This window comes from Protobothrops mucrosquamatus, unplaced genomic scaffold (genome assembly GCF_001527695.2).
Source record: "Protobothrops mucrosquamatus isolate PMUCROS unplaced genomic scaffold, P.Mucros_1.0 scaffold966, whole genome shotgun sequence".
NCBI classification, from domain to species: Eukaryota; Metazoa; Chordata; class Lepidosauria; order Squamata; family Viperidae; genus Protobothrops; species Protobothrops mucrosquamatus.
In genome coordinates this window covers 537,152-554,439 of record NW_015387209.1, presented here as the reverse complement: position 1 = coordinate 554,439, position 17,288 = coordinate 537,152, and the positions used below count along the sequence as shown (strand labels likewise).

General features: G+C 39.7%; 1 protein-coding gene across 1 annotated transcript in view; it reads right to left on the bottom strand.

Moving 5' to 3' along the window:
- The window catches only part of ZDHHC17 (zinc finger DHHC-type containing 17), a 50,264-nt gene that overhangs the window by 28,455 nt on the left and 4,521 nt on the right, over nt 1-17,288 (bottom strand). Inside the window, exons 2-7 of the mRNA XM_015819683.1 lie at nt 13,426-13,529; nt 11,455-11,577; nt 7,499-7,576; nt 6,319-6,463; nt 4,535-4,599; nt 2,506-2,668 (exon numbers count right to left, since the gene is read on the bottom strand). Coding sequence (XP_015675169.1) covers nt 2,506-2,668; nt 4,535-4,599; nt 6,319-6,463; nt 7,499-7,576; nt 11,455-11,577; nt 13,426-13,529 — 678 coding nt within the window. The remainder of the gene's footprint in view (nt 1-2,505; nt 2,669-4,534; nt 4,600-6,318; nt 6,464-7,498; nt 7,577-11,454; nt 11,578-13,425; nt 13,530-17,288) is intronic.

The following is a 17,288-nucleotide window of genomic DNA, read 5'->3' as shown; positions in this document are numbered from 1 at the left end:
GGCCAATCCCAGAAGCACCGGGCTCCTGGCCAATCCCAGAAGCACCGGGCTCCTGGCCAATCTCCTCTCCGTCGGAAGGCACCGAAGGCCGCACCAGAGGGGAAGGTCCTGGAGAGGGAGGCCTGGCCATCTCCTCTCCTTCATGTTCAGAGCCTTCCTCCTCTGATGAGAGGGACCCACAGGACGGAGCCACAACACACCCAGGGGGCGGGGTCGACGCAACAGGGGCTGGTTCCTCACTGTTTCTAGACAGCCTTGTGGAGCTAAGACTGAATGTGTTTCAGCATAGGTGGCCACCACAAAATTGTACATTCTCTCCCAGCTGGCCTGGGCCAGGGCTAAGGCAGCGGGGGCTGTTCCCTCACTGTTTCCAAGATGGCTTCGCGCGCCACATGAAATCACTTCGCGGGTCACATCAGGCCCCCGGGCCTTGTGTTTGACATGTCTGCACTAAGGCAATGTACAATATCTATGGGATAAGACAGTGATTGAGCCAAAGAATTATGTAAGCTTCCATAGTTGAGGACAAATTTGAACCTAAGTTCATTACCTAACACCCTTATATAAGATACATTTACATTACTCGAAACCAGCTTTCTAAAAGACAGTTTCTAGTATTAAAACACAAACACAGGTGGTTGAAAGTAAATCATCCATCATGCCAGATTACAGTGAAGAAGATGTAATAAGTCGTCTTCCATTACTCATTCCCCATTCCCCATTCCCCTGGGTTAATTAAAGAAAATAGGGGGGAAAACCAGAAAAAAATAAGGAATGCATATGATTTGGAACATGTGCTTGAGTATTTCAACTACAAAAGGCACAAAGAGCTTCTGGCTTTTAACTCTGAGTCAGCACAAGACACAGAAACATAATTTCTTTTATTGACTGGGAGACAATATTTAGCATTCAGCTATAAAGAAAGCAAATATCCAATATGTCTTTGAAGGGACACTTCTGTAAACTCTGAAAAAGATCTCTTTTATTTATAATATCTCATGTGAGAGTATTCAGCTCAAATCTGAATAATATTTTTATTCCCTTTTCTTTTTATAAATATACATTGAAGAAAAATTAACTATTTTTTTCCTCTAGAATTGTCACTGTCCAGACATTGCAGGCCTTTTTGCGTTATCTCTCCCTCTTCCATAAATTATAGACAAGTAACTATATATCTGGATGTGTCAGCCTGCTGTAGCAAAAGCACAAGAAAAACTGTGCTTTGTAAATATTAATTTATTATATCCCAAGCTTCTGTGCCTTATATTCATTTTTCACTGAAAACAAATGATGAAAATATAGGTTATAGTATCTGTATTCATTTTTAAGGTTCCACAAAATTCTTTATAGGATTTTTCATCTATTCGTTACTTTGCAGTTTTCAAAAACAAAACATATAAATAGCTCATGGCCAACTGCTGCTTGCCATTTAATGAAGAGAAAGCAAAGATGTTCCAGACTATGGAAGCTATTTTTAGATAAATTTATCCATAGCTTTATTAGGCTTTTGCAATTAACAAAATTAACAACAAAACTAGTATCTCACAGGACCTTAAACATTAGCTAGAATGATGTTACAAAGTCTGATGAAAAACAATCCAACAAAGTGAATATTGTCCCACAAAAGCTTATGTTAATAACAATATTAAGAAGTTTCTAAGATGTTACAGGGCACTTTGCTTTTTCTTTAATAAATATATGAATACTTTATTTTCATGGATCCAAACAGTGTGTCTGTAATTACAGTATTTCCAAATATATTCTTAGAGAATGAAATTATTGCTGTTTGCAGCTCAGTGCTTCGTTTGAAAGAGTAGGCACCTATCCAGAAAAAAATAGCTACATTAAATGTAGCTGAAATGTAAAGCTGACATCTTTGGGCAAAGGAAACCAGGCCCATTAGTTTGCCTTGTAGAAAAAGAGGATTTTATAACTGGCCATACTTATCATGGTAGCAATTTTGTGACAATATCAGTACATGCTTTCAAAATTCCAAATATGTTAATCACCCCCAAAATATTGGGGATCTCTAAATATTTCATAAAATAATAAATCAGTGGTGGAATGGGCAGTAGAAAATGTTAAGTCAAAGGAGATTTTAATGAAGCATTTATATACTCTTTAGCACTGATTTCATAAGACTGGAAATCATGCCACAGAAAAAGCAATGGTATTAAATACAAGTTAGACAGTCACAGAAGATGAAAGTGTCCTAGAAGATATGGGGCTAAGCTTGTATAATACAAGAAACAAGGTAACTCAAAGAAAAAAAACCAAATAAATAGTAAATGATGACCACAGCAAAGGGATAGAGAGAATATGCATAAAGAGTTAAACAGTTGAAAAGCAAAATGAACACCAGGCATTGGGTATGTGGAAAGAGCCAAAAGTATCTGTAATGCAAAAGAGACTTTTTACTGAATGTATGTGTTGGAATTGAATCTTATTCTTATTAAAAAATAACCAACAAAATATGAAATTTCTACTACATGAAGACAGACTTACCTTGATATTTTGGGCATCAACATTAGCTCCAGCCTCTAACAGTAGACTAATCACTGTAGTATTTCCTGCTAGAACTGCCCAGTGTAGTGCTGTATTCTTGTGATATTTGTCTCCCAAATTCACCGAAACATTAAAAGTAAGCAGCAACCGAGTAGGATCCACACTGGAAAATTAACAAAAACATTATATAAACTAAGACATTATGTTTATTTAGATACAAATTCCTTGGAGAAAGAATATATATTCTTTCAGACTGGATCAGGTTAGTTTCTGAATTAATTAAAATACAAATGAGTGATTTATTACTAGTGACAATCACAACAACTTCCCTTCACTGGAACTGTCCCTGCATGAAGAAGCAGAACCATCAAAGCAGAACCCAACTTTCAGAAGCAGCCCTGAAAGATATCATGGTCATTACCAAATATGTATCAAATGAATCCAAGAGGTTTAATGATGCCAGCAAATGCCATATACACTAGAGCAGGGGTAGGCAACCTTGGCTCTTTTTTGACTTGTGGACTTCAACTCCCAGAATTCCTGGGCCACATGGCTCAGCTTGGAAACCTCTCCCTTTCCCTTCAGCATAGCTGGCTCAGGAATTCTGGGAGTTGAAGTCCACGAGTCATAAAAGAGCCAAGGTTGCCTACCCCTGCACTAGAAGAACCAATATAATCTCAGTCAAGCTCTGAAACATGACTGGAAGAGATCAAGATAATCTGTTTTATCTAGCAATCTTTGTAATTGAAGTCCTATCATCTTCTCCATAAACTTCCCTAAAAAGGGAGACTAGAAATTGAATGGAAATTATAGCAGACTATATCAAGAGATGGACTCTTAAGCAGAAATGCACACTGAATTCTTTGAGGATAACTATATAACATCCTTCACAAAAGAAGTACTTATCTCTTCCCTGAATCAAGCTACACACACACACCCATCTTGAAAGATCCAAGCAGGGCATGGACTCGTTTTAGTGGAAGCTAATCTCATGTTATTGAGAGTTTTATCCTCTTTCTCAGAGTTCACATTCAAAAAGGTCTCAAATGATCTTACAAAATTTTGCTCTAGTCATGGCACTAGACTGTCCAAAAGCTGTTGAATCTGGATCAAATGTCAGGAATTTTATCTGCAAAGAGCCTTCCAAACATGATGTAGGGGCAAGCAGTCACTTTTCTTAGCCGTTCTGAGAATACAATTACAGTGGAGAAGTACAGTTTTTCATTGATCTGATTATCACTGTATATTGCCAAATCTGGGCTGAACAGTGACATTAATTCTTCATTTCCTTAATCCCATAGTCTATTTTGGTATTTATCAATAGGATTGCCATGTTGTCTGGATTTAATTTCATGTTCTTTTCCTTGTTTAGTCATTAGAGTTCAATGATGTCCAAGCTATTGAATATTTCCTTGGAACTGGATAATAAGGAGCAAGAGCTGAGTATTATCAATATAATAATGCGGATGACATTATGCAGTATATCTTCTATAAATAGAATTGTGCATAGTTTCAAAATAATTTGAAAGTAGTTGTCAATCCTTATGTATTTCTCAGCTACTGATTAAAGCAGAATTACTTTTTCAGGTTTCTAGGAAAACATGAAAAAAGATCCTGTTGCTCTAGCAATGTGATAGAATATCAAATATCAAGAGACCGCAGAGGAGAAAACAAGAATGATGTAAAATAGATGTATCAGCTCATGGAGACTAGAGGTAGCATAACCAGGTATAGGGGGAAAAAATCATAGAAATGTCACCTTAATTATGTTGAGTATGAAAACTGCTTTGACTGGCTTTCAAATTTTGTTATGTGACCCTATTGGCAATATTTTTTCTGGAAACTGAAGTGGCTCGTTTGCTAGCTTGGTTGAACTATCTTAATGGACAGTAGAAGTACATGTGAGGTATGAACCATTTCATTCAAATCATACTTAAGAATATAAAATTCTAACATTTCATGCTATGTATAAGCTACTTGAATGTTAAAAATAACGACCCACAGATTTAAAGTTAAATAAGAAAATTACCTGTGTGTTCTATAAGCTGCCCACATTAAAGGTGTCATTCCATTTTGATCCATCATATCAACATCCTGAGGAAAACAAAAATAATCAGATATAAAAATACTAATGGAAAACATTTAGATACCTTCTCTGAAGGAAACTAAGACAGTATAATACTATGGTAAGGCAGAGGTTATTATGAAGTATTTTAGGTATTGACTGAAAGTTTTATATTTTTGCAGACTATATTAAACAATTTTGTGTGCATGCATTTGATCACAGTTTGTAGTAGGTGTTAGTGCACCATCTACTGTTTTAGGTCAGTTATTTCTGTAAATGAAATTATAGGTAATCCTCACAGCTGCAATTGAACCCAAAATTTCTGTTGCTAAGAGAAAACATTTGTTAAGTGAATTTTGCCCCATTTTTCTTGCCACAGTTGTTAAGTGAATCACTGCAGCTGTTAAGTTAGTAACATGGTTATTAAGTGAATCTGGTTTCCCCATTGACTTTGCTTGTCATAAGGTCACAAAAGGTGATTACATGACCCTGGGACGCTGCAACTGACATAATTATGAATCAGTTGTCAAGCATCTGAAGCATCTGAATTTTGATCATGTGACCATGGGGATGCTGCAATAGTCATATGAAAAATAGCCATTCAGTGCTATTGTAACTTTGAACGGTCACTAAATGAACTGTTATAAATTGAGGTCTACCTGTATTAATTTATACAGGTAGTCCTCGAGATATGACTGTAATGGAGCCTGCCCATTAGGATTGCATGTTATGGCCGTCTTTAGGTGAAACGTGTCCATTTGTGGGTGGAGACAATATAGTGGCCACATTTGGGTTGCTGCCACAGCCCGGGGACAAATTACTTTGTTCTAGTGCCTTACCAACTGCTTCAGAAGCTTTCTGCAGCACTGTGCAGACCTCTCTAAGGCAGCAAAACGCAGCCAATTCTGGGGTCCATCATTTTGTCCTGCCCACAAACGGACAGGACAAAACAGTGGCTGCATTTAGATTGCCGCCACATAGCCCAAGGATACATGGTCTGCCTCCTTCCACAACCTAAGATCTGGAAAGCTTCAGAAGGTAAGTGTGGGACATAATGGGTGTGTGGGATGGAAGCCCAAGCATTGCAGGATTCCAGCAGGATGGGATGGAAGAGAGAGGCAGGAGGATGCTGCGGCAACCCAGTGGTGGGTTGTAAGGGTGAATAACTGTAGGCTACAAAGTACTATCTCCAATTAAATCCCTATTTGTAATTGAGTCCGTTTAGATCAGTGGTTCTCAACCTTTTTAATGCCGCGACCCCCAACCGGTCGTAAGTCGAGGACTAAACCGGTCGTAAGTCGAGGACTAAACTGGTCATAAGTCGAGGACTTTCCCTGCCCGGGAGCGCCGCACATGCGTGGTTCCGCCCCCTGCACCGGTCGAGGTGTAGCTGGCAAGCGGCAGAGACGGAGCAGGCCGACCACCAGCTGGCCCAGCTCAAGGGAGGTAAGGCACCCGCCGGAAAAGGGGAAAAAATGGCGGACAGCCTTGCTTGGTGACCCTCGTGAAATGGTCGATCGACCCCAAATGGGGTCGCGACCCATAGGTTGAGAACCGCTGGTTTAGATAATATAAAACAATTGACAAGTACTATATTCAACTATTCAGAGGTAAGTTCTGATGACTTTGAAGAGTTATACCCAGGAAGTTATGTATAGTGCTGCATATGTTAATCTCAGAAATGCAATTATAAAATACACATGAACATGTAATTGTCACTCCTAAAGTTATGAAGCAAATGTACATACCTGTCCCTTGGCTATTAGGTAAGCGACAATAGATGTATGTCCAAACTGGGCTGCTAAATGAATACAACTACATCCTTCTCCATCAATTAATGATGGATCTGCACCATATTTCATAAGCTGTACAACCATTGATAAATGACCCTGTCTAAAACATTAAAAAACAGCATTAAATTTTGTAATGTAGCTTTTCCTTTATTTGCACATTATTTCACCTAGAGAAGAAATACAAACCTATTTAAGTCTATCTATTTACAAGATCATTTGTTTTCAAAATCATCCTAGGTAACAATTTCAAAAATGTTGCTTGCTTATTATATTTTTAGATGATGAGAATTACAATATAATACATTTAGGTGGCACAAATTTGGGGGGAATCTGATTTATGCAACCAGGAGTTTTGACACAACAATTGAAACATGGAAATATTCCATGAGCACATAGAACCTTTTCAGATTTTACATTCAACAGTCATGCAGTTTGTTCTTTTAATAAATATACTAGATATTTTGTTATGCTTTCTTAAAATTTTTCGAGAACCTTAGTGTATTAGTGAATGTACAGATAAGTCCTTTCAAAATCACTAAACAGCAAATAATGAACTCTTGATTCATTGAATTGACTGATAATCCACTGTGATTTGCTAAGACTCCTAACAATTATTAAATATATAGTACCTAATTTTTAAAATCCATATTAAATATGCATAAAATAACAAATAAATGTCAATGTACCAAACCAAAATCAAAACAAACTCAGCAACAACAGAAGAATCCAAATGGCAGATACTTACTCTTTGGGGCATCTATTTTCAGTGTCTTCTGAAATTATAGGGAGTCTTAGACTTACGACCACAAGAGAGCCAAAAATTTCTGTTGCTAAGCAAGGCAGTTATTAAGCAAGTTTTGCCCCATTTTATGATCTTTTTGTCACAGTTAAATGAATCACTAGGGCTCAGTGACTTATGCTGACCTATCTATAGCCTATACTTGCCCAACAAGCAGTAGCTATAAGTCCAAGTTGCAGATCTGTTTCCTCAGTGTCTGACAGAGATGTTATAGAAACTCAATGCTCAACCAGCAACTCTTTCTTGCTGGATTTATTTTGCAGTACAGTGTTGCAAAACTGTTTTATAAATATTAAATAATAATGAAATTATGTGAAAATATCCAATATTTCCCACCTAGTTGCCCAATGTAGTGGTGTGGAATTCAGGTCACCTCCAAGCTGGTCAACAATAGCACCTTTTGATATGTAGTATCTGTAGACAAAGAATAAATATAAATCTAATAATGGGAAGTCAGAAAGTGATAACACTTTCATCAAGAAATGCAGGACATGAAAAGAGGTTTTATAAACATAAAACAGTGTTTTACATTCATTATATTTTTGGGTTAATCAGTAAATGATATACTGCTTTTAAACAGTTAAAGATTAAGGGAATCAAAGTGCCTTTCAACCGAACACAGTTCTCAAAAAACAATGACTAATGAGAAAACTGACTTTTAAAGTAAAACTGTTACTTACATAACTATATACAGAAATTAACTCGTAAAAATATTTTAAATGCTTGTTCATTCATGCTGTTGCCATTAGTTTTTATCAGATTAAAAAAAAAGCAAAGACTAAGAAACAACTCCACTGCAGACGTTCACTGAAATTGGGTGGCCAATAAGTTTAAATAAATTCTATATTCATTGTGGGGAGGCCACACAGTAATTTGCAGAATCACTGCTCAAGAAGCATTAAACATTTCAAAGGTAATGTACATGTAACCCAGGTAAATTGACTTTATTTTCAATGTTCTTCTCTGCCTCATATCCTACTGTCAAAGGAGATAATGACCAAAAAAGAGTTTTATTTGTAATAATCCATTTGCCTAATTTGTAACCTTTTCAGTGCCAATGATTTTTAAGCTTTTAAAATCTTTTTGTTTCTCTTCTTTTTTAAACAAGTGACATTTTAATTGTTTTATGCTACATTTTAATGTTATAAATTACCCAGCAATCTTAGAATGGAAAGCACTATACATGTTCATAAAACAAAAAAGCTTCCTCCAAACAACATGCATAGCATTCCTACTTCTTTATGAACTCCTGGACCACGGGTCGGCAACCCGCGGCTCCGGAGCCGCATGCGGCTCTTTGAGCCTCCGGAGCCTCCTCCGCCATTTGCAGAGAGAGACAAGGAGAGAGAGAGAGGCACTTGCACTTCCCCCCCTCTCTCTCTCATGCGGACTTGCCCCCTCGAAGGGCTCCTGATTGGCCCTGTGCCCGGGTGCCCCGCCCCCTGGGAGAAGGGTGGCCAGGAAGTCCCTTTCCTGGGCTGGCCCTGTCTGAGGTGCCCGTGGCTGGGGAGCTGTGCGGGGAAGGCCCAAGATCCCCGCTGGGAGCGGCCCACCCGAGCCTCCGCTGAGCGGGCCAGCTCTCCCGCAAACTGCGGCCCCGAGGGAGAGCAGCTCCTCTGATGCCCAACCGGCACGACCGTTGGCCAAGCAGCAGCAGAGCCAGAGACAGAGCGTCAGTGGCGGGGGGAGGGAGGGGGCTGAGTCCATGGAGCACTGCCGCAAAGCGGCCGTAGGGCAGGTGGCGCGCCCCCGGCTTACTTGTACCAGGCGGCAGTCTCAGCTGGGGCATCGCTTCCTCGGCTGTCCCTGGGCCGCTCCCTGGGCAGCTGAGCCGGCCACATGTCCGCCCTGGCTGGGCGGCAATCATGGCTGGGCCGGCGGCCGGTGGGGGCATCACTCCCTGGGAAGTCGAGCCGGCCACATGTCTCCCGAGGCCGGGCCGGGTGGCAGTCCCGGCTGAGGCGGCGGACAGCGGGGGCATTGCTCCCTGGGAAGCCGAGCCAGCCACGTGTCTCCTCAGGCCAGGCCAGGTGGCAGTCATGGCTGGGCCGGCGGGGGCATTGCTCCCTGGGAAGCTGAGCCGGCCATGTGTCTCCCCAGGCGGGCCGGGCAGCAGTCCCGGCTGGGGCGGCGGACAGCGGGGGCATCGCTCCCTGGGAAGCCCAACTGGCCACGTGTCTCCCCAGGCCGGGCCGGGCGGCAGTCATGGCTGGGCCGGCGGGGGCATCGCTCCCTGGGAAGCTGAGCTGGCCATGCGTCTCCCCGGGCTGGGCCGGGCGGCAGTCATGGCTGGGGCGGCGGCTGGCGAGGGCATCGCTCCCTGGGAAGCCGAGCCGGCCACGTGTCTCCCCGGGCTGGGCCGGGCGGCAGTCCTGGCTGGGGCGGCGAACGGGCAGCCGTGTCCCTTCGCCTTCCTCCGGAGGCAGAACTCCGGCCTCCCACAAGAGGCTGAGATAGGCGAGCCCGAGCGGCCGTCTACTGCCACCTCAAAAGATTTGCTGCAGCAGCTCCTTCTCCCCGTCGGGAGAGGAGGATACACCACAGCGCAAGGGCATTGTAGGGAAGGCTGGGGAGGGGGGGAGAAGAGGATTAGGAAGGAAAGAAAATGAAGGAAGCTCTGTAGCCACCCAAGAAAAAGCAAATTTAAACACAGTAGCTGCCAGAGAAGGAGGAGGGAGGGGAGGCTTGGCAACTCGCTGGAAGGGACCGATTCGGGGTTCGGGAAAGGCGCAAATCTTTCTGGATCAAGGCAGGGAGGGGCGTTGGGGGTTCCGACCTCGGAGGGAAGAAAATGAAGCTGATCCAGCCTCTTCAATCAAGTGCCGTATTCCGCGCAATCAAGTGCCGTGTTCCGCGCACACACACACACAGAGAGAGTTTTTTCTTTTGTGAGGGAACGGGTCCAAGTGGCTCTTTCAGTGTTTCAGGTTGCCGACCCCTGTTCTTGACTATTAAAAAGCTGGAAAACAGTCTTGATCATTTTATTGCTACATAGAGAGTTACAGTAGCTGACAGGCTTCTCTCCAATTCCTTATGTACCATTTCCTCAACTGCAACTGCAGGTAATGTCAGCTGACAAAAGAACATCAATGACAGTATTTAAAAGCAGTAGACTGAAATTTTTTAATTAAACTGGACTGGAGAGATTTTAAACATATTGAAACATTTAAATGTGGTTACTTTTATAAGCAAAACTTTTATGATTTATGTATGATTTCCAAAACTGTTAGTTATTTTATATATATAATGTGTACATGTGTATTAATATATTAAATATTATATTTATTTTCTGTTCTAAAATATTCTTGTGATCCTCAAGATGAGAGTACCAAATAATTCAAATATCTCATAAAAATAATGCATGCCATTAGCCTGACAGAGGCACAATTGTCTACAAATGTCTCTAATCAGTTTGACTTGATTTTCCATACTAAGCATTTATTTTAATGAACAATAAATTAGCTTCATTTGTTCTTTAAATACAGCTTTCCTTATATTTCAAACTAAACAATTAAGCTTTTTCAAGGCATTACATATTATTGTTTCAGTAACAACTAAAGTGAAAATGGAAATTATAGCATTTATTAGTGAGAAAATGAAACAGCTACTCTATTTTTTGAGTTTATTAGTCTGAAATGATAGAAATTTAACTGTTGGCAATCTATAGTTTTGACCATTACAGAATAAGTAATTGAATAATGGCTATCAAAAGTTACAACCTTAAACTGATATTTTTATCAACCAGTATGATCATTTATTTATTGCGGAAGTAGTTCAAACACTGTAAAAAAGAATAGTCACTATCTGAATGAATGAATGAATGATTTTTTTCTTACAGCCTTTGGCTAATCATTTAATTATTATTTAAAACTAGCTGTACCCGGCCACGCGTTGCTGTGGCTCAGTCTGGTTAAATGGAAAAGAAAGAAAAGAGAAAGCGCACGTTTGTAATATGTTTAATTTCACAATGCTTGTGTCCAACAGATGGTGCTGTTTTTCAAAAAAAAGCATGTTTTTACCTGTCACAGGTGTGACATCTATATAATAGTAGGTAGTAGGTATATAAAAACACGCGCGTATTCGAATGCAACGTTGTGTCAAAATTTCAAAGCAATCGGTGAAGAACTTTCAGAGATTTAAGATTCTGAACAAACGAACATTTACATTTTTATTTATATAGATATATGACTATACAATGTATTTATGCCTAATCCAACTATGATAGAAATATAGAAGAGTTAAATCGTACTAAGAAAATTAAAAACTGATTGTGGCAGAAAAGTAGCACTTACTTCACTAAATCCAATCTGTTGTTGATTGCAGCCCAATGGAGAAGCGTAACATTTTCTTTATCAGGTTGCCGTACATCATAGCCTGCTTCTACCAACTCACAACAACGATCATATATTCCATACCTTGAAGAAAAGTCTAATTAGTTAGTAATTCTGAATTAATCAAACTTAATATTTGAATATGAACAACACTGGACAGAATAGAGAAAAAAGGGAGACATCTCTCTTATTTTCTTTTTCTAAATGACTTCTACATTTAAAATGCAGTGCACATACTTTCCTATTTTTCCAAGGTGAAATCTTATTGTTTCTGCCGTACTTTTATTATATAAACCAAGGTTAGATTTGCATTTTTACAACAGGAAAAATGTTTATTGGACTAATTATCAAAATTATCACAAAAACCATTTTATTTTATGAAGCTGCATATGCCTATTCATGTGTTATAACAATACTTACTTGGGGACAAGGAAGCACTAACTGGTTTTTGTAAAATGTGGTTGGGTGTTAGTCTTTTGAGGTGATACAACTAGATAATTACAGATAGTCTTTGAGATACAAACAGCTGCCTAAAAACTGTACTGTTTGTTTACACATAGTTTAAGATTGCTTGCAGAAAGATACTTTGCAGTCAACTGTTTGTTAGCTTTTGCTTTGAGAATTAGTGTGTGAACTACTATAGACTGCTTGTAGAACAGCTGATGAGCAGGCAGTTCTCTCCAGAGGCTCCACTTGGAACCTGCAAATTCACTCCCATCCCAATTTAAGTCTGGGCACTTGACTGGAGGTGCTGCGGTTCAGAGGTGGAGGACCACCTGGCCAGAACAGCTGATGGGCGGGCAGCAGCATTCCCTCTGGAGGCTCCAGCTGGGGAGCCTGGCAAATTCCCTAGCCTTTCAGTTCACTTAAGGATGGCAGAGGTCACTTAACGAATCAAGGCAAACAGTAAGTCCGATCTGCGTTCATTCAGTGACCTGGTTGATTCGCTTAATGAGTGTATTTCAAAAATGTCATAAATATGAGTCCAATTCATTTTACAAAATTTAGACTTACGACCCTAATGGGAAGGCTCCATTAGGGTCATAGCTTGAGGACTATCTGTAAATCATGGAGATAATAACTATTCATCGCCATTACTTTCATCTATTCCTTCCCCACCCTTCATCAATGCATTATTTATAAGATCTTCTACATTTCTAATACATTCAAAATGAAAACACAAAGAATTTGTCAATTCTGATTTTAAAAAGTGCACTCTCAACATGTGTAATTTCATTAATTCAGTTTATACCACCTGTGGAAGAACAAGTTGTGTAACACAGGAGAAGAAACACCCTTTGTCTGCCCCTTTGAAATGACCCCTCCTACCTCTGCTAGTAGCAGAAGTAAGATAAAAGAATGGAATTTAGAGCTCAAAGAGAATGGAAACTCACCCCCCACACACTCATCCCCTGCTGTTCAAGCAAGAGAATGAAGAGAGCTGAAAATCTTTCTTTGAGGAAAAGTAGAATTGTGCTGCAAGCTAGAGAGAAAACTAAAGCTTCAGTTACGAAGAGGCCTGATGAAAGCTAGAGTAGGAGAGTGGCTTGAAAAGACTTGTGCCAGATTTGGCAGAGAAGGCTAGAAGAGGCTTGGTGGGTCACTGCCAAAAATGTCCAAAGCACTAAGCAGTGCTGTAATTGAAGCCCACTGAAATTGACCACCAGCAGACTAGTGTGCGATTGGGTAAGCATCATTATTCAAAGCATAAAAAAGGAATCAGAAACAAATAAGCAAAAGCATTAGATAAAAAGGAAACAACTAAATTACCAATGTCATGCACTATATTTTTCCCTACCTTTTGACTCTTTTGATCCTAAACAATCTCTGTTTCTACCACATCAATCCACAATTACATAATACAAAATTAATATCTTAACTGTTGATTTCCCCATGAAACAAATATCTATATGACTAAAAAAATACACTTACTGTGTGGCTTTGACAATATCCCATGTACTGTAATCATCAACGTGGCTTTTGCGCCCAAGAGATTCATTATATCCATGGTTATAGTGAGCTGGAGGTTTGATTTCCTGAAAAGAAGCAGTTTTATTAAACTATTTAAAATATATTAAAATTTCTAGAACAGAAGAATATAAGTTCCGCTAAATCAGACTGCTGATCCATTTAGTTCAATATACTCTTTTCCACTATAGCTCATATCCCTAGATCGAGTATGGGCAATTTTTGCAATTCAACTTTCCAGACTTCTAGAGCAGTGCTTTTCAACCCGTACTTTGGCACCTGGCAGGTGGTACACCTACGGCAGGTTGAAAAGCACTGTTAAAAAATGTGTAACGGGGGGGGGGAGGGATGAGCTAAAGCCTTTGGGAGAGTCAGTTGGAGTTGTGGTATTGCCAGGGCTCTGCTGAATGCCCAGGATCTACGTGGGGTTCTAGCTGATTGGCGTTTCCAGGAGCAAAGCATATCCTGGGGGAGAGGAGTCAGCTGGAGTTGCACCAAAGAGAAAAGGAGGAGGAGGGGGAGAAAGGAGAGGATATAAAAGGAGGAGGTTTTGGTGGGAAAGGGAGAGAAAAAAAGATGACAGGGAAAGAGAAGAGGCCTCCGAAATCACATCAGGCGGTCGCCCAGCTGAGGCGAACACCCCACGCCTCCGGGAGAGTTCTCCCAGCCGATCGGGAGGCCTGATGGAGCCGAAAGGCCAAACGGCTCCCAGCAACAACTGAAGAGGTTCTGGGGAGCCAGAATTGCAAACGGCCCCAACAGTAGTCCTAAAGAATTTAGTAAGCAAATTAGTTGTTTGGGTTTTTTTAAATTTGGAAAGCCAATTCAAAAAATGATGAGTGGAAATTCCACAGGGTTCTCAACTTGAAATCTAATTCAGAGGAGCCTAAATTAATGCGTCCTGCTGAGTGAAGACTAAGTCAAAAACTGGGTACAGTCCAGCCCAGCGGGAGGCGTGGCAAATTTCTGACTTAGTCTCATCTGAGCAAGAAGGCTGAGATAACCCACCATTGGATTCTCCACTCATCATGCTGGAGAAAGAGAAACGGAGAAGCTTCTTTGAGACAAGCAGAGGGAGAGAAGGGGATAGAACAATGCAAAGATTAATGTAAAGAAACAGGCACAAGTTTCCCATTAAAAGTGTGCTAAGTGTGTGTACAGATAGTCCTCAACCTACAATCACAACTGAGCCCAAAATTTATGTTGCTAACTGAGAAATTTGTTAAATGAGTTTTCTTGCCACATTTGTTAAGAGAATCACTGCAGTCAGTAACACTTAACACGGTTGTTAAGTGAATCTGGTTTCCCATATTGACTTTGCTTGTCAGAAGGTTGCAAAAGGGGATCACATAACCCTGAAACATTGCGACCAACATAAATATGAATCAGTTGCTAAGCAACCGCATGTAAATCATGTGACCCTGGGGATGCTGCAACGGTTGTAAATGTGAAAAATGGTCCTAAGTCACTTTTTCAGTGCCATTGTAACAGTCACTAAGCGAACTGTTGTAAGTTGAGGACTACCTGTACTTTAGCACTTTTTTTCTTTTTTGAGGGGGATCATCAAATTTTTGACACCTTGCTAGGCGACTCGTGGTACTCGAATATTGCCATATCCTAAAAGTGGTACAATCTGTGAAAAACGTTGAAAAACACTGTTCTCAAAGACAGACCATTTTTCTTCTATTTTAAAAGATTAATAAAAGTGGGAATAAACAAATTGTTCCCATTGCCATCCTTAAGACCTCCCCCTCCCTAAAACAGCCTGAAATTATACAGCATAAATGTGACCATATTACTCTGGAGTTTCAGATGCATGATTTTGGACTGATTTGGGGGTAATTTAAATAGTTGAGATAGAAGTCATTTTCTTTCTGAGAGCATCTTGGTCCCATCCTGACTTCTATTTTAAAAACAAACAAACTGCTGAAATTATATAATCTCACGATGCCATAGATGCCATAAATTGAGATCTGGGAAGCTACCTGTAGTTTGTGGGGCACTGATTACCGCCTTCTTTCAAACAGATTACAATCTGGATGAGAGTAACAATCCTCTTTCACTATTAATCCCCAAATGATATTCAGGCACACTTCCTCTAATTCTGTGGTTTCCATATGTAAGATTGTAAGATTCCTCTCAAAGTCAGGAAGCACTTACATCAACAATTCAGCAAAAATTGCACATTAGTTTTAGTGTAGCTTATTTTGACGTAACCATTATTTTATTTATATCCATATATATGCTGTCTGTATTAATAACTCTAGTTAGTTACCGTACTAGCTACTGTACAAATAGCCGTACAATTAAAATAATTACTTTAAAACATTATCATGAAAAAAGAGATGAAAAGTTACACAATTCTTTTGCTTAATATTATTAGACATATACGCAGCATTTCATTCAACAATTCAAGCAGCATATAGTGGTCTCTCTTTTCTTATTTTTTTCCTCAAAGCAACATTCCTGTAAGGTAGATTGGGCTAAGAGAGAATAACTGACCTCAGTCACCTAGTCAACCTTCATGGCTGAGAGCAGATGAGAGCTTGGGTTCCCTTGCTCCTAGTTCAACACTTTAACCATTACATCACGTTGATTCTCCTTTAAACTGTGCCAAAGATTTTCAAATTTCCAAATTTTTGCATAACTCTTCAGTAAACCTGAATCTCATTCAAGGCAATTTTATACACATACTAATATAGGATGAGGCACACAAACCAGACTAACTGTACTATGCTTTGTACCTGTTTATTATTTATAAACTTCACAGATGCCCATCTGCCCTCCATAGTACCTGCCCATCTGCCAGAGAGCCAACCAGACTTGTGACTTCCTACTGGCATCCCCAGAGACTTTGCTTATGCAAATCTGTAAGTTATGGTTATGTGATCTCCTCTCTTAATTACTTGAGATCTTCACTTAAAGGCGGGAAACGGGACTGCCATTACTAAGTGAGGTGATCACATGACATCACACTTTATGACTTTATCACTTAGCAATAGAATTTCCAGTCCAATTGCTGTGGTAACTCAAGAACTACCTGTACTTGCTGATATCAAGCTTTCAAAGCTAAAACTATGTTTCAAATGCAATACAGTGAAGCCTTCAGACATTGTTCAATTTAGGCTTTTTCACAAGTGAAAATACACAAAAATCCAGCAATTAACCAATCTAAATTACCAATTAAATCTCCAAACTAGCTGCCTAGTAATTTTCTCATATTTTAGATTTAGATTTTTTTTTATATCCCATGAAACATTCATATCTCTGTCAGAAAACTCTTGATCTTGTTTGGTCAAAGAAAATATGAGGTGCAAAAATCATTACTTTTGCACTGTTTAAGATTAGATGCCAGCTGAACCTAAAACATTCTTTCCTCTTAGGGAGGCAACCACATCCTAAATTAAAATGATTTTAATTTCTGTAAGGTAATCTCCACTGAATCAAGTTCTATCCCTGGTGACTTCAAGGTCAGCTCCATGTAGGGTTTTTTTGGTAGCAATAAAAAACAGATTGCCCCTGACTTCTGCAAGATTATTTTAAAAACTGTGCAAAGTGGCCCACAGTTCTTGGCTTTGATCCAAATTATAAACTAGGTTTTACACTTCTTAGCTTTTTGGGATCAACCAAGATTGGAAAGATATTGCCAGAAAATTGAATAATTAATTTTCCATGAATAAAAAAATTATAATTATGGTCTTGTACTTTAGAAGGTGCTGAAGGCAAAAGAAACTTAATTATTATGAATCCTAGGTGACTGGGATTTAAGAATTTAACATTTTCTTAGACATAAGTTTCCAAGCATCTAAAAGCAGAGAAGGAAGAAT